The following is a 25,168-nucleotide window of genomic DNA, read 5'->3' as shown; positions in this document are numbered from 1 at the left end:
AATGGGTTTTTAAGTAGTGAAGAGGCAGGCAAGATTAGATGCACATCTCAAATATGTGTTTTTCCAACAACTTTCATTCTACAGTGGTACCTCGGGTTCAGTACCACCCAAAGTTAGACATTAAGGAATTAAAAAAAAAAACTTTAAAAATCTACAGGACGTGGAAGTCTGACAAAACAATTCTATACACCAATTATGTGAAGCACTGGGTTTTTTTTGGGGGGGGGGGTAACACAACCACAATATCAGCAGAACTGGAACAACTATACAGTAGTACCTCTGGTTATGTACTTAATTCGTTCCGGAGGTCTGTTCTTAACCTGAAACTGAAGCACCACTTTAGCTAAGGGGGCCTCCCGCTGCTGCCGTGCCACTGCCACGCGATTTCTGTTCTCATCCTGAAGCAAAGTTCTTAACCCAAGGTACTATTTCTGGGTTAGCGGAGTCTGTAACCTGAAGCGTATGTCACCCGAGGTACCACTGTACAGGGTTACCTGAGGATTTTTTGTGGGGGGAAACACTCCACCAGACAATACTCTACAAAATGGGTAGCCATGGTCTAAGCATCCCTGAAAACACAGCCAATGTCCACCAGTCAGGGACTGTGCCAGCAACAATGCCCACATACCACCCATGCCTGATGGGAGCCAATGGCTCATCGGGGGGGCAGCCGAGTACACCTGCACTGGGCCTCTGAAGGCAAAGCTGGCCAGGAGGCCCTGCCAAGCACTGGCTGCTTTTTTATTTGAGTTTATAATTTATTCTAACAAGACTCCTATCCTGGGCTTCAGCATCAACACACACAAGACCTACAAAACCCACACTGTATTTAATAACTGACTTGCTAGCCAGAGGTGACCAAGAATTGCATATATCTTGGAGTTATAGGAAAAAACTATAGAAACTACAGGCTTTGGGGAAACTTTCAGCAGAGGCCTTGAGGTATTATATCAAAATCAGAGAGCAAAGCTGATTAGAAATAATGAAATAACAGAAGATTTCAACATAAAGAAAGGGACTAGGCAAGGCTGCCCTTTGTCACCTCTATCGTTTATTATGGTATCAGAATCATTAGCGATTGCAATAAGGAAAGACCCAGAAATAAAAGGAATAGTAGTAGGAAGTAAATCATATAAAATAAAGGCCTTTGCAGATGATTTGGTAATATTTACCAAAATTTCGGCAGAAAGCGTATTAAAAATATTAGATAGAATTTCTAAATTTGGAAAGGTGGCGGGATTAAAAATAAACAAAAACAAAATGCTAGCAAAAAATATGTCTGCATAAGAGAAAAAACAACTGCAAATAAATTCGGGATTAACAATAGTTAACAAGGCTAAATATTTGGGAATTTGGTTAAAAAATAAAAACAGTAACCTATTTAAAGATAATTATTTAAAGATATGGAAAGAAATCAAAAAGGACTTAGAAATATGGAATAGGCTGAACCTATCGCTCTGGGGAAGAGTATCCACAGTAATAATGAATGTGCTCCCTAAGATGATGTTTTTGTTTCAGATGATCCCAATGACTGCGGGTTCAGGATGTTTCAAGTCATGGCAGAAAGACCTTTCGAAGTTTCTTTGTCAATACAAAAAACCTAGAATTAAACATAGATTATTAATAGACGGCAAAAACAGAGGAGGACTTGCACTGCCAGACCTGAAACTTTATTATAACTTTATTATGAATCTTTATTATGTACCTCGGGTTACATACGCTTCAGGTTACAGACTCTGCTAACCCAGAAATAGCACTTCAGGTTAAGAACTTTGCTTCAGGATGAGAACAGAAATCATACTCCGGCGGCGCGGCAGCAGCAGGAGGCCCCATTAGCTAAAGTGGTGCTTCAGGTTAAGAACAGTTTCAGGTTATGTGCAGATCTCTGGAACAAATTAAGTACTTAACCTGAGGTACCACTGTACCAATAACAAACTTAGTTGGTCTCTAAGGTGCTACTGGAAGGAATTTTTTAATTTTGTATCAATAGAGATATTCAAGAAAGACGATAAAAAAGGTTTTCCAATGGAAGAATCAAAAATAGATAAAGAACAAATACAAAATAAGAAAAGAATAATTTCTAGAATGTATAGGCTTAGAATGGGGGATGAAAGATGAAGAGGTGAAATAAGTAATGATTAAGTAGGCAAAGGATTTTGGCAAAAATATCCAACTATCGGCATGGGAAAGATTCTGGAATAGAGAATGGAAATGTACGGTCTGTTATACACTAAAGGAAAATCTGTTGAAGATGTTCTACAGGTGGTATATAACTCCCAGAAAACTATCTAAAATGTATAAAACAAGCTCTAACACTTGCTGGAGGTGTAAACAGGCAGAAGGGACACTGTTTCACATGTGGTGGGGTTGCAAAAAAATTAAGAACTTCTGGGATCTTATATATGAGGAGTTGAAAAAAATGTTTAAACAAACCTTTATAAAGAAACCAGAAGCTTTCCTTTTGGGCATCTTAGATTCGGATATCCCAAATGAAAAAAAGAGAATATTCTTATATGCTACAATGGCAGCAAGAATATTAATAGCTAGAAATTGGAAAAGTGAAATAGTACCAACAAAAAGGGAATGGCATGATAAATTATTTGAATATCTGGGATTGGCAAAAATGACAGATGCGATTAGGAGATAGTCTAACCAAAAATTCCAAAAGGAATGGGAAATTTACAGAGATTATTTAAAAAACTGTGTCCCCAAGTCAAAACCTGGATTTGCTTTGATTAATTTTCGCAAAACACAACATGGATTACAAGTATTGTATGCTGAAAACAGCAGAAATGAAGAAAGGATAAAAGGATCTATTTAAAAAATATACAAAATAAACCCACATTGAGGACGGAAGCCTATTACAGAAGAAAAGGAATTGAGATTAAAGAATAGGGTGACATAAGTCTGTATGTAATAACTTATCTATTTATGGTTGTATGTATGCTTTTTGTAATTTTTTTTCTTTTTTGTTTGATGTTGTCATTTTACTATTTTGGTTTATTTTATTGTCTGTGTTTGTTCATCAAGTAAGAAAACTAATAAAAAGAAAAAAGAAAAAAGAATTGCATGCAAGTGAAGAAATGGGTAGGCTAGTAGCAAAGAAGGAACAAGTAAGTTCATCCTACACTGCCAATGTGGAAGCACAAACTGCAGGCGGCTCAGTTGGGGGGCGGCTCATGGGCTGGTTAAACGAACCCCGTGGGTCACTTGTGGCCCCTGGGCCTTAGGTTACCGACCCCTGTAATAGATCTTTATATTTTTCCCATACTGAGGCTTGCAACTTGTCTGGGCTCATTTGCAAAGCTCCACAAAACAACAGTACAGCACCCTCACTCCAACAGTTTTAGGAGCTCAGCCAGGAACCACTATGTGGTTACATTCTCTTATGCTGCTTACAACCACCATTTGGAGCCCAAGACACCAAAGGAAAGGACAGCCCATGCAACACAGCTCCCACCACAGTTCAAAGAGCCCACATAGCCCTCCTGCTGTGGGAAGTAGGAAATGGTATCGCAAGGCCCACCAGGGGGAAGGGAACAAATGTCCCTACTCACCTTTTACGTGACTGGTTAAAAAAATGTTGAGGGGGGAAAAGAGCATGCACTCAAACCCACATTGAACTGCTCCCTAATCACTCAGCCACAACAGCAGACAGGAAATACAGTGGTGCCTCGCAAGACAAAATTAATTCGTTCCGCGAGTTTTTCCGTCTAGCGAATTTTTCGTCTTGCGAAGCACGGTGTTGGAAAAGTTTTGGAAAAGCTTCAAAAATCACCAAAAACCTCAAAAAAGGCTACCACACCGCGTTCTATGAGTTGCTCCTCGAAGTCAAGTCGCAACTGTATTAACGGTGTTAAGAAAAAGGAAACAAACTTGCAAAAAACGCAAGACGTTTTCGTCTTGCAAAGCAAGCCCATAGGGAAATTCGTCTTGCGAAGCAGCTCAAAAACCGCAAAACCCTTTCGTCTAGCGAGTTTTTCGTCTTGCAAGGCACCACTGTACACATATCATAGGGAACTGTCAGTGCCCAGCCACAAGACCCAGTCATAGGTAACAGGAGTCCAGAGCCTGTAGGAGCTAAGCCAGCAAAACTTCGAGTGTAGGATTGTGCCCTGAATTACTACTACTTTTTAAAAGTAGCCTAAACTACTTAAAAAAAAAGCAACTTCCAATCAAAAGTTGCAAAGCCTCAATAAACATCTTCATAACTACATCTGCAGAAGCTGAATATAAAAACCCTGCCCTTACCCCACCCCCCACAAAAATCTATATTATTAAACCCCCAAACACTTATAATGGGAGATGAAAGTGCTTTACAAATTCTGTTTCTAGTATCAATATGAGTTTAGTGTGATGTGGTCCCCCACTGAGGGAAGCCTTTTTTATATCCTATTTGGTTCTACAGAAGGTGTGGGAGTCTTTCTGCAAATCACTTCCATAATTCAAACTATAACGTGGCTACTCATGAAAAAGGCCGATTTATGACAGGAACCACAGGTCAGCACAACACAATTTAATTGACTAAACTCAAAATACGATACTTTCACTGACATAAAAAGGGGTTCAACAGCAACTTGTTAACTGAAGCCAGAGATCAATCAACAGTTTTCACAAAAGCTGGAACTGAGGATGTGTTCACATTTCTGCCTTAGAGCCAGTAAGTTGTGCCTGCCCCCAGGCCTTTCACAGCACTTCCCCCCAGATGTTCACATCAACACAGCTTCATTCCTTTGTACATGTCAAGGGGGGAGAATGTTCCATGCAAAGGTGATCCTAATTTGTCTCTAGCCAAAGTGTGAATGGCTTCAGGACTCATGTGAAGCTGCTTTGAGAAATAATGCATCAAACAGTAGTATTTTATTAAAAAGTACAGGATACTTATGCATTTAAAAGCGAGGACTTTAAAAGAACTGAGTACACAGTAAACAGGAGTATGGACACAACCTTAGGCTACAGGTTCTGACACAGCATCCTGGAACCCACAACAGCTACTTTTCATATTTTGGTTGTGGGTGTTTGAACATCCTTTCAGTAATGCACACAGTGCTTCAGCTGTGGAAGGGCCAGGAAGTGTGCACATATATATAAGCTTGCAGAGTTTCATTTCCAATTTCTTCTGCGTCTGCACAACACCAGCTCATTCCCTTTTTGCAAACCACTTCTTTTCAAGATTTTCAGTGTTCACCTTCTGTTGGCAAGCCCCTTTTGATCTGCATCTACCTCCATAAAAGCCTCAGCATCAGGGCTGTAGGGCCACGGGCCAGTATTGGTAACATCATGATTTTTTGGGGGCAGGTTCAATTGTAAGAAGAAACATTTAAAACATATGTTTGCATCATATCATTTTCTTCCCCTCCCACATATATAGGTAGATTTATATAGATATATAGATATAAATATATTGTTTGACTAAGACGTATTTTAAAAACCAAAACACTTTTTATGCCAGGGAAGGCGCACCAGATTATACAGCACCAGATTTTTAAAAAATGAGGCTTGAAGAAGAAGATTGCTCTGAATTTTCACTTCTTTGATTTCAGTTTTAACCCATGACACAGCTTGTTGCAATTACAAAATGCCAATTCACATCCTCACAGAAAGAAGATTAAAGCATTTAATCACTTGCAGAACAGCTTCAACCATAACTAACTACCACATAGGACCAATTGATACATTATTTCCATATAGGCACACCTGTACCTGTAAAGCTCAAATGGTAATATAAATCTGTTTTAGAAGATGGACAGTTGTCGGACAAGCCACTCAAATGGTTCATCAGCTTTAATTTCCTCTCTTTGGAATATTCATACCTTTTCTCAACAACGGATAGGGAACACTTGAGGGCACCACCATGTATTTTAGAACTAGCATGAAAAGCAGCCCTGAAGACATTATACTATTAGCTCCCAAACTGTTTGTCAAGGAGACCCATCTAACCAAGCACAACAGGAGCATCCACTGTTGGGGGTGGGGGGGCTGACTGCTTTCAACATCAAGAAAGGTGCAGGGACAGGAGAAAGCAACTTTTGCAAACCTTACCACATCACACTGAATAGCTGAGGAGACAAACGACTTGAAATGACAAGAGTTTGAGCAGGATAAGAGTTCATCTCCCTCCATTCCTGTTTTGATGCCAACCGATGGATGAATAAACATGGCTAACTCCATCATGTTGTGTGTGGCCCTCAGTTCCACAGCAGAGATATTGCGGCACCCCTTAGTTTCTTTTGAATATTGATTCTCTGTTAGTCTCCCATCAGTCCACGAACAAAACATTTAAACTAATCCTCAAATGTGTTTTTTTCTAAGTTCTTAACAAATGGTTACACTGTGTTTTGTGATGCAGTTGTGCAGGGAGAGAGGCAGAGAACCAGAATGATACAGATGGCACAGCAATAGAAGCTGCAAACTGCACTACAGCACAGTATGATCTTTTCAAATAAACAGACACCAAAGCTGGAAGCTTGGTACATAGTACAGAGGAGAAATTGTTAAGGATCTAGTCAGCTTGCAAAAATACAATCCACACAATGTTGCCAAAGCCAACAGAAAGCCTGGTTTATCAAGCACCCTTGCACAGCCAGCTTTGCAACTTGCTTTTAAGCAGCTCTTCGCCTGCTTCCCAGGCCTCACAGTACCGTCTTCTTCCTCATCAACAAGAGAAGCCAGTTGTGACCAGAACATCACTTCCAATTCTAGTGGCCCAAAGCATACTTTTCCAAAACTATAAACGAATGGTCGCTGCTACAGCATTAACAAGCTTCTGACCTGACCAATAATGCCCAAAGAGTGGCACTAAAGGGTTTTCATCTATAAACGTGAAAAACGACACTGGAAGCCTATGGCATCATCCCCTTCTGAGAAATGATGCCCTTTAAAAATGAACTGCAATTTAGGCCCAGTTACATATACTTCCCCCCACACACACTGGGGTATCTAGGAAACTATCAAACATCTTTTTTGCCAGTAACAAATGCCAATGTCTATATATGCAGAAAAATAGGCATCTTTAAGCTACAATGTACAGTGGTACCTTGGGTTAAGTACTTACGGTAATTCATTCCAGAGGTCCGTTCTTAACCTGAAACTGTTCTTAACCTTAAGCATATGTAACCTGAAGTGTATGTAACCCAAGGTACCACTGTATAGGGGGCTCAGTAGGCCAGGACCACTGTGTTTTAAAAAATAACCTCTGGGTTAATGCAGCCTTTGGATCCAAGCTCTTACTAGGCCTTGGGAAACTGCCTTTATCTAGCACAGGAAAGTTTAAAAGAGCTGAACAAATGTTTCAAACTAGTAAAATTTGCTAAATTGGAAATATGGCCTTAAAGATGACACATAGCTCCCTTTCCTGTTCGCTTTACTCTGCCTCACTTGCCCTTGGACACTCCCCTTTCTTTCCCTAAACCCTTAACACTGTTCACAGTCATATCTCTACCATACACATAAACTATTTCTGCATGTGAACACTTACATATTTGTCTTTTCTTCCTGAACCTTGTAGCCTCCTGTATGTTCTTTAGATCCATCTTTTGCTCCTTGATTGGGGAAATTCTGTGGGGATCTGTAGGATCTGCAACATCACATAGAGTTTTCCTATTACAGTGGTACCTCGGGTTACAGACGCTTCAGGTTACAGACTCCGCTAACCCAGAAATAGTACCTTGGGTTAAGAACTTTGCTTCAGGATGAGAACAGAAATCGTGCTCCAGCGGCGCGGCAGCAGCAGGAGGCCCCATTAGCTAAAGTGGTGCTTCAGGTTAAGAACAGTTTCAGGTTAAGAACGGACCTCCAGAACGAATTAAGTTCTTAACCCGAGGTACCACTGTACATGCCTTACCACACTAGCTCTCACCAGGCACTTGCACAGGGACCATGCTCATCTTCTCTGTATCGTTCCAATTTTAGTATATGTGCTGCCATAGCGAGCACGCGCTCAACAGGCACTTGAATCAGTATTTTAGTTTCTAACATTAACATTTTAGGGACATTCAGGTAGGTAGCCGTGTTGGTCTGATGCAGTCGAAATAAATAAAAAAGTAGCACCTTAGAGACCAACTAAGTTTGTTCTGGGTATAAGCTTTCGTGTGCATACATACTTCTTCAGATACACTGAAACAGAAGTCACCAGACCCTTATATATAGTGGGAGGGTGGGATGGGTTTTTTCTCAGAAGTGTAGTAGGAAATGGGTGATTGACTCAATGGGTATTTCAGGGACATGGGGATTTCCCCATCACTAGTCTAAAGTCCAGGCTTGTGCCCCAGGGATGGATGTCACTTCAGTGTTGCTAATACAATGGTTTGACTTCCCCTGTGAAGGTGCACTCCATTTTCTCTTGAAACAGACGGATACTAACAAGAGTCTAAAGTCGGAGCCAGCCTCTAAGCTGCAACCTATTCAAGTCCAGGTTTTAAAGAAGGAGGGAGCAGGTATTTGTCCACAGACAGCTTTCTGTGTCATGTGGCCAGCATAACTAAACCACTTCTGGTGCAGCAGGACACCGCGACAAGTACCAGAGCGCACGGAAACACTGCTTACCTTCCCACCACAACGGTACCTATTTATCTACTTGCACTGATGTGTTTTCGAACTGCTAGGTTGGCAGAAGCTGGGACAGAGTAATGGGAGTTCACCACCGTTCTGTGGATTTAAACCGCTGACCTTCCAATCAGCAAACCCAAGAGGCTCAGTAGTTTAGACCACAGTGCCACCCACGTCCCTAAGGAATCTCAACTAAACTATCCATGACAGATGGCTAAGTTGTATATATGTATAAATAAACCAACTATTACAAAGACACCACAGTCCACTGTGCCTCATTTTAAAAAGGAAGCACAGACCTTGGCTAAGTGCCTGGAACCCCTGGAATCTCATACCACTTGGAGATTGGGGTAGCATGCAATAGTAATCTAATGCTAAAAGCAACAGGAAATTGTGTGGCATGAGGAGGAAAAGGAAGATAAAAAGGAAAGGGGCAGGTGCTTTGCAGCTGAAGCTGCCATTAAAAACAACCACAGAACTTGTATGCCAATCAAGCCACCCTTACCACAAGTTATGCTGTTAACAAATTATTGGACTCAGAGACACTCCAAGTTGCAACAACAAAATGCCACCTTGTTGCCCAAAGAAAACACATACCTTGCCATCCCCTCTACTGGGAATTTTTTATTGATGCTGCTAAGCTTTGGAGCTTTTCCTTCTCCAGAAGGCATTAAGAACATAGTAGCCTAAACAAGCAGATGAAGCAGTAGGCAAACAAACATAATGAGCATGTTTAGAACAGATCCCTGAAAACACAATAACGTAGAATCCCGGCAGAACAAGGCATGCCTGTGCCTTGGGCAGAATGCCAGCGACATCCAGCCCCTAGTTATTCCCATGCCTTTAGTCAGTGTCTGTCATTACATGCATTATTAGCCTCCCAATGGACTATCACAACACACTCTACATGGGCCTACCCTTTAAGGCAGTTCAAAGACTTCAGCTTGTATGGAATTTTGTACCCCATCTTTTAATGAAAGCAAGCCATAGACAGCATGGTCCCTTTCACACTAGGTCCCCTTAACACCACTGAGGCAATGTTCATGCAGTACCATTGAAATACTTCAATGCTTGCTCATTTGTTTAAAATCATAAGCGTTTTTACTCATAATTAAGCTCCATAAATTTCTAAATCAGTAAACGCGACCTGTTTGAAATATGTCCTTTAGTCAGTTAGTCTTTTACTGTTGTCTGTCATTTAATGCCCTTTAATTACACATTTCCTTTTTTTTAGTCAGTGTGATATCACCATTTTTTGTTGTTTTTTCCGTTTTTCTTTCTTTTTGACACAATAGTTTGCTTCCATGCAACTATTTTACTGTGAAATTGATGCCATTAATTCATTAGGTCATCACGGAACATCATGGTAATAATAATAATAATAATAATAATAATAATAATAATAATAATAATAAATAATTTAACAACTACTTTTATTATATTCAGAAAAGAAATGTTAACAACAATAAATAAATGTTTCACCATCATAATCAATAAAGGAAATTGAATCATTGCAGTTCTTAGGTAAGTTACCGTATGATAAGACTTTACTATGATTAAATAAAATAATTTTAAATTGTGTATGTAAGTTGCCTAGAGGCATTTTTGTATTTGATGACTAATTGATATATAATAAGGAGGCATTGCTTCCAAACCATTGCATTACTGTGTTTTCTACATTGCCCTCTCTCCCTTCCTTTCCTTTTTTAAAAAAAAACTAAACCCGCTTTGTGGCAATTTTTTTTGTCTTTGACTGGAACTGCAGCTCCTGTGTAGACTGGAAGTATTGCTGTACCTGCTAGGAGACAAGTTCTGTGGGGTAGCTGGTGATGTCCCACCTTTCCACACTGCTTGTCTTGTATTTTTTGTCTTGCTACATGGTCCCTTCACTCATAGTCAGTCTTGCTTTAAAAAAATATTTGTTTCCCCTCTCATCTTTATTGAGGAAAACACAATTGCATCTCTTTATGCTCATTTGCACCTTTTTTTTTTAAAGCTTCTGAACTGCAGCGGAGCAAGCTGGGGCAGCGCGCGTGCCCTGCGCCCAGGGGTGGGGTGAGCTGCCAGCGGGGCAGCACGAGCCAGGGCAGAACGCTCTGCGGGAGGCGGTGGGTGGACCGTTTAGGGCAGCGCGGAGCCTGTGGGCGCCCAAGCCACTACATCACTCCCAGGAGAGACGAATGGCTCAGGTGGGCTGCAGGCCCCGCGGTGAGTGCCACCCGGCATTTTGTCACCCCCCTCATTGGTGACATCTGGGGCAGCGTGCCCCCACTGCACTCCCTTCCTCCGCCCCTGCTTCTGAATGCCAGTTATTATCTTTAAAGTCGTAGGTGGCCTAGGCTCTGTATACCTTAGGGAATACCTTTGCTTGTATATTTTCCCCAGCCTCTCAAGCAAGTGGGTAGGCCCTGCTTTCACCAAAATACAATACCGGGAGCATGGAGTTTGGTAACTTCCGTTGTGCTCTTTGGAACTCCCTGCTCAAGAGAGATCAACCAGATTTCTTATCAGCTGCATTTCTGTCAGCAGATACAACGTTTTTCTCGGTCACTGATAACACAATTGTGCTTACTTGTAGATATTTATTATTGTTTTAACTCAGGGAGGAGTAACCCTTCAGATGAACAGAGGCAGTTAATGCTGCACTGTTTGCAAACTAAGCTTCTTGAACTACCTGTGAAAGACAAATGTATCCAAACACACATTTAACTCTACAAGATAAAAGGGCAGGGGATACAGTTCACCCATTATTATCATCGCAGGGCTGTTAGCAAAAAAGTGGTGCTTTTGGGAGGCGTGACCAATTAAAGGCTACTCATTTCTGCAGAACTGTGAGAGATTCATATTGGCAAAGAATTCAAAAGAAATTCCTGAGTTTCCACTCTCTGCAAGATAGGCATGTTGATCCTACTTTTAAGGTAGCCAACTGTGGTTAATTCTAACAATAATGAAGCATGTCTGCCTTGAGCCAACATTTTTATAGATCTACAAAAGTGTAATATCTTGCCTGAATAACTAACTTTTGAAAGACACAATGCAAAAAGATGCCCGGTATTCTCTCATCATAACTTGCCAATAAGCGTTGATGTAGTGCTCCTTTTTGAGTGTTCAAAGCTTTTCATACCCATTACCTTAGTAACACATTCAACAATCCTATATGGTAAAGGTAAAGAGACCGCTGACCATTAGGTCCAGTAGTGGCCAACTCTGGGGTTGCGGCGCTCATCTTGCTTTATTGGCCGAGGGAGCCAGCGCACATGTGGCCAGCATGACTAAGCCGCTTCTGGCGAACCAGAGCAGCACACGGAAACGCTGTTTACCTTCCCGCCGGAGCAGTACCTATTTATCTACTTGCACTTTGAGGTGCTTTTGAACTGCTAGGTTGGCAGGAGCAGGGACCGAGCAACGGAAGCTCACCCCATCGCAGGGATTCGAACCGCCAACCTTCTGATCGGCAAGTCCTAGGCTCTGTGATTTAACCCAGAGCGCCACCCGCGTCCCTATATGGTAGGCTGGTATTATTCCAACATGGAGCTGGGATGGAGAGTATAGTGGTTTGCTTAAGGCTACCTAGCAAGTTCATGCCTAAGGCTCACAAAGCAATGTTGGGTGCTTATACACTTTCCAGAAACAAGGATTGTCAGTAGGTCCTGCTGAAATGCTGACTCAGGTGCCAGAGGTGTTTTTGACAACACTAACATTAGCAACTAAAATAAAAAAAAAATAATGCTGGTCAGTAATTGGTAGTCATCTAGTAAAAAGGCAAACTGCTAGCCTAGAAGAAACATTCTGCTTGCATATTTTGTATTTCAGGCTCTATTCACCTAGTGATGTGTACAGGAAACAATTAAAGGTGTGTGTGTGTGTGTGTGTGTGTGTGTGTGTGTGCTTACAGAGAAGAACATCATGCCTCACAATAGTTAATTGTGAGTTTAAGGTGCTGGTTTTGACCTTTAAAGCCCATTGCAGCCTAGGACCCACGTACCTATGGGACCGCCTCTCCTGGTATGCCCCGGGGAGGACCTTAAGGTCCACAAATAACAACATTTTGGAGGTCCCAAGTCGCAAGGTGGTTAGATTGGTCTCAACTAGGGCCAGGGCCTTTTCAGGTGGAACGCTCTGTTACAAGAGACTAGGGCCCTGTGGGACTTGACATCTTTCCACAGGGCCTGCAAGACAGAGCTGTTCTGCCTGGCCTTTGGTTTGGACTCAGTCTGACCCTTATGTTTCCTTCCCCTTATGGTTTTGATCTATGGGATATTATTAAAATGAGGCTGCATTTTAAACTGTATTTTAATTCCCCCCTCCCCTATTAGCCGCCCTGAGCCCGGCTCTGGCCGGGGAGGGCAGGGTATAAATAAAAATTATTATTGTTGTTGTTGTTATTATTATTATTATTATTCATGCCAACTTTGTCATGGAGCAGAGGGGCACAATGCTGGGGGGGATATGGGTACTGTTTGGGGTTACACCCACTAAGGATGAAATCTACAATCTCATGGCCTACGGACAAAGCTATGAATCTGATCATTAGTGTTTACAGGAAAACGTTTACATTCAATGCCTTCAGGTCTAAATCAAGCACTCAAGTTTGGCCTGAACTGTTTCAACCCCCTGTGGGCATCCTTAAGGGATAAGACCACAACTTTGACTCCATTATTAAAGAGTTACTGTAAGTGAATCTCTATATATTTCCTGCACTCACTCTTTCACTTATTAAACATTTGTCAAAATCTAAATTCTGAAAGATTTGGTTTGATTTCTTAAGTGCTACCATATATGCTATGGCAGATAGATTATAGTCTCGGTACATCCAATTGTGCGAGGGAACTGTGCAATGGAATTTAGCCTCAGTCGCCAAAGTTTAGTGTTATAAGAGCAGATCACAGTGAATGTCAGGCTTGTGCATATTCCACCCCATCCTCACGTACAACCATGAAGACTGAAGAAGCTTTAGCTTCTGTTTTAGCTTACCCGCAGCTTGCTATGACATCAAATCCAAGAAAAATGAAGTTTTAACTGTGGTTAGAGCAGGGTGGTCTAACATGTGGCACTCAATGTGTGGCTCTCAGCAACATATGTCACCGCCCCCCAGCCCTTGTGCTGTCTTCCCAAAGCCATTAAGCAAGGTGCTGGGATTGGGGAAAGAGGTTTGAGGGCTCTGGCAAGGTCCTAGGGTCCTTCAACCTCCTTCCCAAAGCCTAATTAGCACTTTGCCAGCTTTGGGAAGAAGTTGGGAGGGCTTTAGGATGCTGCCAGTGCCTCACTACTCCTTCCCAAAGCCGGCTTCCTCGCTTAGAAAGCTTTGGGAGGGCAGTGCATGGGCTGTGTGTGTGGGTGTCAAATTTTGGCCCCGCTCCCCCTCACATGACAAGGCAGTGTGCATGTCAAAGTACTCTTGCGGTCCACTTGGTATCAAAAGTTGGACCGCCTTGGGTTAGAAGAAATAAGTTAACCTCAAACCATTGTTTACAAAGCTGGCTTGCTTTCACTTATAGTTAAGATTAATAACAATTTAAGGTTCAGGCATAAAGCTGAACTGGGCTTAATCTAAAAGAGAAATGGAAGCTTCCAAAATCCCCTCATAGCTATGCCAGAGGACAACAACAGTAGGGTCTCACTGCGATTTGTGCTTGACCATGGTTTAGCATTACATGCAATAGCATATGACAACTGGTTTTATTGTAAGACCAAGTACCTAACATTATACCCTTTATTTGCTGAAATAGTTTATATTCTCCTTCAAATATTTAACATTGCTGTGTTACCTTCTGTGTTACTCAACATATTTCTACACAGACACCAATTTAATACACATGTGAAAACAGTGCTCAATATGTTTTAAATCCACTTGTCTGTACTTGTCTTTGTCACATATTTTAGCCCAGCAACTGAAAAATTACTTTGCGTCTTAAATGATGCTCCAGTGGAAAGGTACAACCCTTCATACTACAATAAGAGAAATGGCTATACTAGCTACAAGAGACTGGACCAATATATTTGACTTAGAAACAAAGGGTGGGGATGGGGCGAGTCATAAGGAAGTGGGATGAGAAAAATAAACTGGTCACCTAATTCACACTTAGATATAGGAAGACACAATTACAGATACACTGTTGTTGTAAATTATATAAGCAGCTCTTCGTGTAAAAGGCACATATACAGTTTCCCACAACTGCAGCTTCTAAATGAGCAACGTAAGATTGTTGGTCATCTGCAATCACAGCCAGCTCTACTTTGATATCTGGATCACACCAAGTACAGTGGTGCCCCGCAAGACGAATGCCTCGCAAGACGGAAAACTCGCTAGACGAAAGAGTTTTCCGTTTTGGAGGTGATTCGCAAAACGAATTTCCTATGAGCTTGCTTCGCAAGACGACAATGTCTTGCGAGTTCCTGCTGGTTTTTTTCCTTCCCCCCCCTTTTTCTAAGCCACTAAGCCGCTTATCATCTGATCCGATCAGCAGATAAGCCGCTAAAAGCCGCTAATAGCGCTAATCCGCTAATCCGTCAATGGGCTTGCTTCACAAGACAAAAAAACCGCTAGACGAAGAGAATCACAGAACGGATTCTTTTCGTCTTGCGGGGCACCACTGTATGAGGCATTTGTGGATGTGACTGAGGAATTGTAATTGTGGGTCCATGACTGAAGCCATATACTGCCAGCATTATGACAACACAACTAGATTTTACACAAATCATTAACAACTCCATGATTAAACCAATAGCCCAGTTTTCCACAAAAATTGATTCTTTGCTAATTTATCTCATGACACAGTATTTAATATAAAGATAGATAGATATATTAGTCATATTTCCATGTCGTAGGGCTGAGACAAAAGGAACTGACATAAATTTGGCATATTCATAACATTCATTCCAAGAATCTGAACAGAACTGTAACTTATCGTCAGATTACTTAGGCCTCTGGGCAATCAGGATTTTTCCAATCCCAGATTTGATACTATGGAATTAAAGAGTAGTATTTGAAAGTTCTCTGCTCTAGAAGTCTCCTCAATCTACAGCAGGCTATCAGTCAACCCAGGGAGCACACACATGACAGTGTATGTAGGGTTTGGAAAGCTCAACCTCAAAAATAAAAGACTGGTATAAGACACCCAAGATGACAGGATGACAACAGGACATCACTTAGGACTAATCCTATATGTGTGCAGGGGATATTGTTTTTGTTTTTTACTTTGTTATGTATTTTGTATTTTTATATTCTGCCCTATGATCCTCAGGTGTAGGGTGGTGTAAAAATGTAATTAATTAATTAATTAATTAAACAATCCTCTTGCTATTTTACCCTACTTCAAGTAAAGGGGCAAAACGGTTGAAGATCATCCTTCATCCTTCTCCTTACACCTTTTGTGTACATATGACCTCTGAGTAGATTCAGCGTATTTAGGGATGGGGGGAACACACTGCCTCTACGAACAGACACCCTGGGATCACCAGGAGGGTCCTGCAAGGAGTTATTCCTATAGATGATGGGTACCGTATTTTTCGCCCCATAGGACGCACTTTCCCCCCTCCAAAAATGAAGGGGAAATGTGTGTGCGTCCTATGGGGCGAATGCAGGCTTTCGCTGAAGCCTGGAGAGCGAGAGGCATTGGTGCGCACCGACCCCTCTCGCTCTCCAGGCTTCAGGAAGCTATCCGCAAGCCTTGCGAGCCCGGCGGGAGTTCCCGCAGGCTCACAAGGCTTGCGGGCAGCAGCCTGCAGCCCGAAGCACGGGGAGCCCTCCGGAGGGCGCCCCGTGCTTCGGGCGGGTGTGCGCAAGGCTAGGGGCGGCAGCCGCGGCTGGGGGGGGGAAATAATAATAAATAAACTCTCTCCAGTTTAACTGGTGTTGATCCTGATGCATTTGCAGCACCAGTTAAAACACATTTATTTGCTCAAGTCTTTGGTGGAGATGGATACACTTGCCCTTGCAGAACCTGTTTGTTGCTGTTGTTTTAAGGTTATATTGTTTTTATGCAAATTTGGTTTTATCATGTAATTATATTTTATATTCTACTACCACTCTAGAATTATTCTAATGAAGAGTAGGCTAGAAATCCTCAAATAAACAATAAATTTCCAACCAGATAAAGAGCACCAATATTATAAGTGCTTTTTAATAAACAAATACAAACATGAACCAAAGAAGCAACAGTTTGAGACATCACTTAATTGAGAATGGGTGGCACAATAACATAATTGCAAACAAATAGAAAAAGAAACAAGGGACCTGCTAAGCAGCTGTTAAAGGTAGAAGAACTGAAACTGAAATTCTTTGGGGGGGAGGAAGAAGAGTACCCCCAGTGCCCCACCCACCTCTAATTTCTACCAGAGGCATGCTCAGCAGAAAATGAGTCACAAATATTTTGTATTTTATGCACCTTCCTATGACACTGCAAGCGTGCATATTATTAGTGTTCACAACACAGCAATTTCATGATCTTAATCTATCATGTCCCCCAGGGCACTGGTATTTTACTTTGGGAGTAGCTACAACCCTATGGGAGAGCAGAGATTTTCCCACATCAACACTAACATACCTGTGTAAAACTGAGTTCTTTAGACAAGTTAGATGTGAAACATGGTATTAAGATTCAATACCTGGATAGACAAGGTCTCACACAAAATTTAAATTAACATTTCACAAAAAGCCTCCTCTCAAAATACCTCCCCCAAACTTATGACCTCTGCCTCACTTGTGAAAAGTGCCTGAAGTTTTTACCTTTTCAAGTTTCTCTCTGCAAAACTTGGCTAGAAACACAAAACTCCTGATATATCAAATGAATTATATGAACACCCTACTAGAAGCCACACCTTTTGTTTCACACCCAAATCTTCACCATGCAGTAAACAAAGGCTCCAGGACATACATTTGTGGCACTGTACAGAGATTTATGCGAGATAAGGTGGGGCAGATCTTTTAACACAAGGAAGCAGCAAACATTCATAGCCAACTTATGTTTGGAATATATGCACAACATGAAGCAGATGCACTGCAGTGCTTATAAGGTTTTATGAATAGAAGGATGGAAATGCCACCTAATCCATAAGGGTGAAGGTGACAAACATGATTGTACCATTCCAATGTCTGACATAAGCGCATTCAGTTGTCTTGAGCTAGGAGAGGATTTAATTGGAGAAGCAACTATCAACCAAAACTGCAATAGCACTGGGAGTGATTGCAAGCAGTGATATTATGGACTGGGCTGGAAAAGTTGCAAATAAATAGTTTGACAACTAGGATTAAAAAAAAATATTGTGGCCAATTTAAGCAAGGATAGGATAACACCTGCAAAGCCAATACATAACAGAAGCAGATAATAAGTGTTAAATAACTTATGTGAACAACACAATTCATTTCAAAAGTTATTCAGGATAAAATCATTAGTGATATTTTCCCCCTACTCCCAAAGCACAAGTGGTGAAGGCAAAAAAAAAAAAAAGGAAAAAGGATGAAGACCTGTTTTTACCCCTCTCCATATACCTACAGACTGTGTATAGTTGTTTTGTGACTGAAATGTTGTGATCACACAAGACAGCTAACATGAGAGGACATCAAATAGTTGATAAAGAATTGGTAATCATGATATCTGAGGATTGACAACATCAAAGTACAAAGAAAATGACAGTTACCATAAATAGAGTGACACCTACTTTCCCCTTCCCGCTCAGAGGCAGAGGACAAGTGGCACAGGCCAGGCCACAAACATGAGCTAACAAGGGCCAAAACAGATGCCCATGTGTTTTTGAAATACGTGTTTGCCAGTCTGGCTATAAAGCAAGCGTGGAGGAATTAATTTTTAATACCAAAAAATGTGCAAGTGGAATGGGAACAAAATTCAAACCACGCACTGTCCCTACCTCGCTGGGCTTTATTGCTTTGACTTTTTCTCCCAATCAGCAAACTTGCTATATTGGGAATGGGCTAGGAAAGAAAAAATCTTTAAGATAAGTGGCAAGGAGAGGTAAAGCAGGGGAAGAGACTTAATTCTCATCACCCAAATGCTTTTAGTATTAAAAGTTAACTCCCTCACCCAATTTTCAAAACGGACTGGAAAGTTTGTGTTTAATAAGCACATGCACAGTTGGTTCGACCCTCAACCAATGAACCACTGCCTCTGCCTCCAATTACTTCCTCCTCTCTCACTCTGGAAGGTGCAACAGTAAGGGCCAAGTCTGCTGGGCAGCCCTACGAAAAAGTTTATGTGAAGAAGATGTCCACTTGCCCTTTCTTTCTGGACTACACAGCAGGAAGAACTGGAGCCAACAGGGCTGCCAAAAGTGTGTGCACAACCACAGAAGGCAGAAGCAACCACCTCCCAATCAGTCTGCTTGCTCACACTCTCTGTTTAAGCAGTATGGTGGGAAGGCTGGATACTGCCAAGTCAGGCAGTGTGAGCTGCTGCCACTGACCAAACATGAACATGCTCACGCTGTCAGTGGTACTGGATCCAGCACTCAAAAGGACATCATAGATAGGGCAAGTTCTGCATCAGTTATCTTTCTACTGGTGGTGTAGCTGCAAGAAATCAGCCCAGGTAGCCCAACTGTGCAACCCAAAAAAGAGGGAGAGCAAGCAAGTAAGCAGAGTTGGCAGTTGTGCTTGTAAAAAACACAATCGTTTCTGGTTGCTCATTCATTCTGGGAAGATGCATTGGGCCCAATTCTCCACACCTACCCTAAAGAGAGAGGAAATAAGTGGGTGGATCAGGGATCGGGAACCTGTGCTCCCCATGTTGCTGGACTACAATTTCTACCGTCCCTGATCACTGGCCATACTGACTATGTCATGTCAAATACAATAACACTAATGGACCAAAGAAGCTTCTTACCCTGAGGTTGAGCCTCCCAGAGCAAAAGCAATGATGGTGATAGTCTGAAGGCAATCACTACTCTTGCAAGAAGCAGCTACCACCTACTCTTGCTTGCATATTCTCTCTCTGAGGGCAGTGAAGACAGACAGCATCTACTTCTGTACCACCCTGAGTAAGGGTGTAGGGGAGCAGCCACTGCCCTTACTCATCCACCAGCTCTGGGAAAGGAGACCAGGGAGATTGGGCAAGTCATGGCTGTAAGCAAAGTTCATGTCTGCTTCCAGTTAGTTGTCAGCCATCTAGAAGGCCCTACCAAGGTACTTACTCTTTGTCTTTGAGTGGTGTGGCACAAAGGACAGGACCCAGTAGAGCCAACCCCCAACCCATAGCAAGCCATCAGCCACCAACCCTGTTGTTTCCTTGCCCTGCCTCACTTTCGGCGTGATGCAGGAAGGAGGTTTGAACTTGTTAACCCCAATCCTCACCACCGCTTTGCCCAGTGGAAATGCACAGGTGAGTCAAGCAGCGCGCACACACACACACACAGGGCACCATGGCACTTGGGATGGAGCCCAATAGTCCTTGCTGTACAACCCAGAAAAAGAAAGTGAAGAAAATGGGCAGAGGCACCAGCTTACGCTAAAGGAGGCCCAAACCACCATACCACACACAGCCTACAGGGACCCGCGCACTCTGCCCACTGCGCTGCCCACTCTCTGTCGGCAACGATGGGGTAGAAGCAAGCGGAGTGAGAGATGGAGATAGAGGGCCTCAGAAGCAGGCTGCCAGGTGTCCCCATCACCTGAAGTCCCAGGGCGGGATGGGCAACTTGGCATGAGGCAAGGCACCTGCCAAAGCAAGAGGGCCACGGCCGGGATGCAGGATGAGGGGCCACGGCTGGCAGATGCCACCCGGGAGCGGGCACAGGTCACCTCTGACCTCAAGCGCGCGCCCCACGCCAGCCCCTCCCCTCCCCTGCCCCCCTCCGGGGGCGCGCCCCGCGCCCTCCTCCTCGCCCCTCCCCTTACTGGGCAGAGGGGATCGCTGTGACGCACTCGAGGCCCTGGGCGCGCAGAGGGAAAGGGGAGGAGGAGCGACTGCCAGCGGAGAGAAGCCAGCGGCCGCAGCCCCGCCGCCCCGCCGCCCTCCCCGGCGCTGGCCATGGTCCCGCCCGAGCCCCCTGCGCAAGCGGCGCGATGGTCCAGCCCGGCTCTTCCCCACCCCCCTCCCCGGGTCACTCACAGTCTCTCCTCATCTCCGCTCGGCGCCGCCGCCATTTTCTTCGCAGCGAAAAACCCGCGGGGGGGGAGGGGGGAAACCGAGCCGGAGAGGAAACCCGGAGAGCCAGACCCCGCCCTCTTCGCTGCAATTGGATGCCGATTCCCATCACTCAGGGTACCTTCACGGAGCTATTGGCCGGTGCTCTTCTACACGGGCGAGGCTGCCCTGTTCCCGGCGGCCGTTAGAATTGGCGGGAAGTGCTGTCAGTAACAGCGATAAAAAGTGGGTGGGGGACAGGTGCCCGCGCTGCCTCTGATTGGTTCGTGAATGTTGTCTGCCTAATGATAGGCCCGTTGGTTCATCATTCACTGACGAAGAGGGCGGTGCAGAGTTGCGGGTAAAAGGCTTTTTGAAATGTAACGGATCTAACGGTTTTTTCCTTTCCCTTTTCTCGAAGTGCCTCAGCGGTGGGTCCGGAGGATACTGGCCTTCTCAGGGCAAAGCCCCTTCCAAACACTGATAATTGATGCCAAGGCCATGCCTGTTACTTGGTCTTGAATGTGCCCATCGAGTTACACCAAGGTCATGTTTCTGCAGCCATTACTCGCCCCAGGAGGACCACCATGCCCGCTGGAATGTGGGTGCAGCCAGGCCGGCCCACCCATGAGGCCAGGTGAGGCAGTTGCCTGGACAGCAGAATCCACAGGAGCAGCGGATCCCGAAGGAGAGCTTTGGGGCTCACCTCAGGTGCAATAATGTGTCAATCTGGCCATGTGTGCAGCCTAGAACACCAAGGTCTTCTGGCATGGTTGTACTGATGCTCTCCCTCAGTTACCATATTGCCACGCTAAGGCCGCCTTCCTCCATCCCTCTCCACTAATTCGGTCACTCATTTAAAGCCTTTCTATGGTTCCTGAAATGTACAGGTAGTCAAAGATAAGTGTCCAGCTATCATGTTGAAACAGCAGCACCAACACATTAAATCTCCCCTCATAATATTGCACTCTTGTCTTCTAGTAAAATAGCAACACAGTCTCAACGTATTTTCTACACCTTACAACATGAATGCAAGCCAACTGCCATGCCTGATATGTTCCAAGCATCTGAAAGAAAATTATTATATCATGTAAGCAATTTTTGTTAACAACCAAAACAGTCAAAACAGCCGCTCAGGCCCAAGAACCTTGAGCACAGCATCTGCAATATCATGATTGCCAGGAACAGATTCAACACAGATAAGTATATGGACCTTGCTCTGTGCTGTGCTGCAGATGTAGCATGACTTTGCTCACAGATCTCAAGGGGGAAATAACCATGTTACAATTATAGATGGAGAATGCAGAGAAAATCTATGCATACCCTCTAACATTTCAAAGTTGAAAACCGGTAGCTTCAGTTTTCCTTTGGTAAACAGATGAAATACAGGTATCCCTCTGGAAGCTGTTGCCAAAGATGAAAATAGGGGTGCATCTGTATTTATAAAACCCCGTATTTTTGCATCAAGATTCAGAGGCTGTGCTTGTTGCTTCCTTATATACTAGTATATATTCACTGGTAAAAGTATTGAAACTACTCATACAGTAAAAATTACTTATTTAATCCTTTGTAGTGATGAACAAATATATTTATAAAATCATGGTTTGATATAAATGTATTTGTCTTAAAAAATTGATCTGTTTATTATGTGGCATCAAACTTCTGACTGCCGTGGTGAATTAGTAGTTATAGGACATACATTAAAAGTATTACAATCATTACAATGAAATGCACTTGTAAAATTTAATTTAGACTGCAATCCTAAACTCACATAATTAGAAGTACCGTAATTCTCATTGAACCCAATCAGACTCACTTTTCAATAGACATGTATAGGGTTGCAGCTTCAAGCTCTTTGAATTATTGGCAGAGTTGCGGTAGCAGTGTAACTTAGACTTCATACATAACTGCTATAGCTAAACTTCAACCAAGTATTTTGAGATCAACAACACAAGTTACACTGAACTAAATTGTAGGGCTATCTTAAAAAATGAGGGAAAGGCAGATCCAGGAAAATACACAACAGTCAGCCAGATGTTGACACCAACCAAAATTATACAACAGATTATTAAGCAATCGCTCTATGAGGATTGTTTACAAGAAGCCACATGGGTTTTCCAAGAATGTCATGTGACACAAACCTTATCTACTTAATTTTAATTGACAACCTTCTAACTATAATTCTATGATCCAAAACAAAGTAGAAATATCAAAACATCCCCACATAAGTTCATCCCACACAGGAAGAAGGGTAAAGGAAGAATGTGCATGCAAAAGTGAGAATGTATGAAGGAAGGAATCCTTCAAAATCAAAACCTTATACATATTGTTGTTTGATCCAAAAATGTATTCACTATCTTACAAAGGGTTAGTCAGCACAAACAAGCAAGAAATGCATTTATCCTTATGCCATAATACATTTGATATTACAGTATTTTATATGCCACAATTTTTTTGTTCCTTTTGCAGGAAAAGGAGGGGAAAGAAAACTCAGTGGCAGGGATGGTGAAGGGCTTGCATAATGCTGCCAGCAGTAGACAATCTGGCCAGGTTGATAGTAGTGTCCCATGGTGGACAGCTCCTTGCCTGAGCGAAGCATGCAGACATGACCAGGACTTGAAGGGGGGGGGGGGAGTATGGAAAACAAGAGTAAGCTCCCATCCCCGTGACTTGCCATGTGTATTAACTATAGTTGCATCTGCCCCTAGTGCCTTTCAGGCAGAAGTGGAATAAAAACAATAAAATAAGTTTTAATTGCTCCCTTTGCAGCTTCTGCCAAGTAGTTAGAATGTGGCACCAGCTTCTATACAACCATAAATCCCAGTACTTTCATGAGACAATTTGCCAGGGATTCACACAAAAAAATGGGAATGTCCCAGGTGAATCAAGACTGTGCTGACCTTTAAGTCTATATATAAAAGCAATTCTACGCACTCGGTCTCTTTTCTGTCCCCTTCAGTGAGACTAAAGGGTAAAGCTTTTCACATGTTCCGCAGTAAGATTTCAGAATCTAGTTGTAGCAGCCACTTAAAGTCACATAGTGGTTCACCATAGTAGGGTTGCCACTTCTAGTTATCAGAGGGGTGTATATTATTATTTTTTAAACAGATGAATAACAAGCACCAGATTTGTTACTTCTGTTCCTAGTGTTTTCAACTCAGTACTTCAACAGTTTGCCACCAAGCCTGCCCACTCCTTACCTAATGGCCTTGCAACTTAGTGTTGCCAACATTTCTTTTTTACAAGGCTTTTGAACCCTTAACAAAACAAGAGACAAAACAAAAATCCAGCAGGTGAGTTTCTCCCCTCTATGTACATACTTTCCAGAAAAAGCCTCCCCTGTTGAATTCTAGACTCTCATGCAGTTGTTAAAACATACAACAAGCTTTCCAGAAAAGCAGTTACAACCCATTTTCATTATGATACCAAAGTTGACCAGTTCTCAAAAAGTTTACTGCAGAGTCATGTGTGACCACAAACATGCCAGTGCCTCTGTTTTTCTCAGCATGACCTCACTAAGATTGGAGCCACATTCTCTCATCCACTTTTGCTGTATAAACGCTCCTGGGTCAGTCAGTGGACACAATATGTCAACTTGATCACACAATGGTTCTCTGTAATATGAGCATGGACAAGTGCAGCAGTGCTGCCTTGTCTCTACACAAATCAAAGGAATTGCCTTTCATATTTTAAATTTTATTTTAATTTATATAATACCCTATTTCATAGACTAGGCCCAACTTACAACATTTAAATGTTCTCTTATTTTTCTAAAACTCATCCTTCTCATACATAGAAATTTTAAAAGAAAAATAATTTCCTATCAAATGTCTTCCAATCTATAGTCTTTCATAACATAGATTGTGTATAAAAGAAATAATGTATTTGTACAGTGCAGTCACTTCAGTCTAGTGGCTCCATACATGCATGTACTCTTTGGTGGTCATATCCTATATACAAATGGGAAACTCAATTCTCAAATCGTTGATCCTTAGGTAATAAAAATAGCATCATGCACACACAAGAGTGAGGTATCAGCAGGCTTGAGAGAACATCAAAGTTTGCAAAAGTGCAAACAAAAAATTAGGGGGGGCAAGTTTGGGGAGAAGCCTAAAGAATTCAGTAAGACTGAGCATGCTTAGTGGCCACAGAATGCCAGCTCACGGGTGAGATGCATTTTTACTTTATTTATTTAACAAATATATATATATATATACCACTTGACTGTAGGAAAACCTCTAAATCATTTACAAAAATGTAAAATAAAACATTAAAAATATCTATTTAAAACAGTTAAAACAGGTATTTAAAATAATAAGCTAATTACAATCAACAGTAGCTGGGAAAAAAAGAATGAAACTTTTAACTTATTCTGTGTTTGGTTTTATTTATAAACTGATTGCCTTCCTGTTAAAAGCTACTCCTGCTAGGCGGTTCAAAGATTCGAATCTGCTCTGAAGGAGATTGAAACTTAACAGAGGGGAACCAGAAACTAAGCCAAGTTCTAATGCTCTTTTGATCAGCTAAGAAGTTGGGTGTAGTAG

At 42.5% G+C, this 25,168-nt stretch overlaps 1 protein-coding gene and 1 long non-coding RNA gene across 7 annotated transcripts in view; one reads left to right on the top strand and one right to left on the bottom strand.

The window, feature by feature from the left end:
- Positions 1 to 20,855, bottom strand: part of MECP2 (methyl-CpG binding protein 2) — an 89,192-nt gene extending 68,337 nt beyond the window's left edge. The window contains exons 1-2 of one of the 4 annotated variants that reach the window (XM_083482564.1): positions 20,767 to 20,855; positions 7,478 to 7,576 (exon numbers count right to left, since the gene is read on the bottom strand). In XM_083482564.1, coding sequence (XP_083338690.1) covers positions 7,478 to 7,479 — 2 coding nt within the window. In that variant the 5' untranslated portion in view covers positions 7,480 to 7,576; positions 20,767 to 20,855. Of the gene's footprint in view, positions 1 to 7,477; positions 7,577 to 20,609; positions 20,718 to 20,766 lie in introns of those variants that run through there. The other 3 variants (XM_083482562.1, XM_083482565.1, XM_083482563.1) reach the window with 3 other exon arrangements.
- LOC310696754 lies at positions 20,846 to 23,382 on the top strand. Of its 3 annotated transcripts, none has more exons than XR_014520709.1 (2): positions 20,846 to 20,985; positions 21,606 to 23,382. It is a non-coding gene; the product is annotated as an uncharacterized lncRNA (long non-coding RNA). The 3 variants fall into 3 exon arrangements; XR_014520710.1 differs by lacking the exon at positions 20,846 to 20,985 and adding an exon at positions 20,992 to 21,261; XR_014520711.1 differs by lacking the exon at positions 20,846 to 20,985 and adding an exon at positions 21,273 to 21,345.
- The last annotated feature ends 1,786 nt before the right edge of the window (positions 23,383 to 25,168 follow it).

Source organism: Podarcis liolepis (genome assembly GCF_965112155.1).
Source record: "Podarcis liolepis genome assembly, chromosome: 17".
In the NCBI taxonomy this organism is placed as follows: domain Eukaryota; kingdom Metazoa; phylum Chordata; class Lepidosauria; order Squamata; family Lacertidae; genus Podarcis; species Podarcis liolepis.
This window is presented reverse-complemented; position numbering and strand designations above follow the sequence as displayed.